General features: G+C 43.1%; 1 protein-coding gene across 1 annotated transcript in view; it reads left to right on the top strand.

The window, feature by feature from the left end:
• The window catches only part of LOC101847096 (glioma pathogenesis-related protein 1), a gene marked incomplete in the record, with an annotated part of 43,761 nt that overhangs the window by 34,026 nt on the left and 8,414 nt on the right, over positions 1-1,321 (top strand). The window contains 1 exon segment of the mRNA XM_005094973.3: positions 175-298. Within this exon segment, the coding sequence (XP_005095030.2) occupies positions 175-298 (124 nt within the window).

The raw sequence follows: 1,321 nt of genomic DNA on the forward strand, positions 1-1,321 counted from the left end.
GGGTGGAGCTAGAGATAGCATTTCCAGGTGTCCAGGTATGAACTAGTTGTGTTTCAAGTGCCGTAAAAAAGCTTACTAAAACAAACGTTCTTAATAATTATAATTGTGTCGATGGATGCGTAAAACTCTTTAACATTAATTTTTACTCTACAATAACTTACAAACTCTCCACAGATCTGGGATGACGCCATTGCCAATTTCGCCCAGGAGTGGGCCAATGGATGCGGAGGACGTCACAGAGATAGCCGTAACCTTGACCCCTGGGTCGGCATGGGGGAGAACCTCATGTTCATTTGGGGTCAGTGCTTAGTAGAATTATAGCCTATGTCTTGAGTACAGTCGAGCCTGCTCAAATAGGGGAGGGGCGTTGTGGATATTATGCAGGACTGCGGTGTGGACGATGATAGCTCAATCTCAGTGGTTGGTAAGCGGGTGCTCTGGTGTGCTTTGCTCCTTTCTTCCTATCAAAGTCCTTGTCTCTCCTCCTTTTTCATTTGCATGCTACTCTCTAGTAACACTTTTAACATTCGACCCTCATATGACCTATTTGTTTTGTAAGCACCGTGAACCTCTTTCTAATACAAAGAAAGAAAGAAAGAAACAAAAGCCAAAATCTGTACGAGACATTCTTAACGGTTCAATTAGCCTTGTTTAAGGAATTTTCTCCTACTATAAGCTATAAGTGAAACCTTCACAGCCATATTGGAAATGACGTTGAAGCCACAGCATACAATACTGCACCATGTATCACAGCATTCTTTGTACTTTTGCCTATAATATGCTGGCAGAGATTCTAAAATCAATCTTTACATTGTGCTGGATACTTCAACTAAAGGTGTACACTTATAAGCGTTCAAGTGAAAAAGAAACTGCAGCATTTTTACTTCACTCGGCTATCAGATGTTCATGGAAAAGGAGAAAAGGTCTGCAACTTGAGGGTTTTTGCCTGATTTTGAAAAACCTTGGATTCGTTAAACCAGTACCTCATATTGTTTTTATGGGGATATTTTAAATGTCTTCTTGAAGTAACGACCGATACAATAATTGTAGTAAAATCTGGTTTCGCTCAGCACGGGTCATAGAGAGAACCGGCGTCTCTGGTGTAGCGATTGGACGCTAGGTTCTCGCACGGCACGCAGGCGACCCGAGTTCGATTCCCGAGTGGCGAGAACATTTTTATCGAGTATCTGGGTCTTGCTGCCTGGATGTTGTATACCTCTCAGCCCAGGTTGGGGTCGGAAGCCTGCCTTCTAAATGATTCAAATTGGGTCGATGGGGTCGTAAAAACACCAGTCCAGTCCTATATCGACTCCCCCTCCTC

Source organism: Aplysia californica, unplaced genomic scaffold, assembly GCF_000002075.1.
Source record: "Aplysia californica isolate F4 #8 unplaced genomic scaffold, AplCal3.0 scaffold00092, whole genome shotgun sequence".
NCBI lineage: Eukaryota > Metazoa > Mollusca > Gastropoda > Aplysiida > Aplysiidae > Aplysia > Aplysia californica.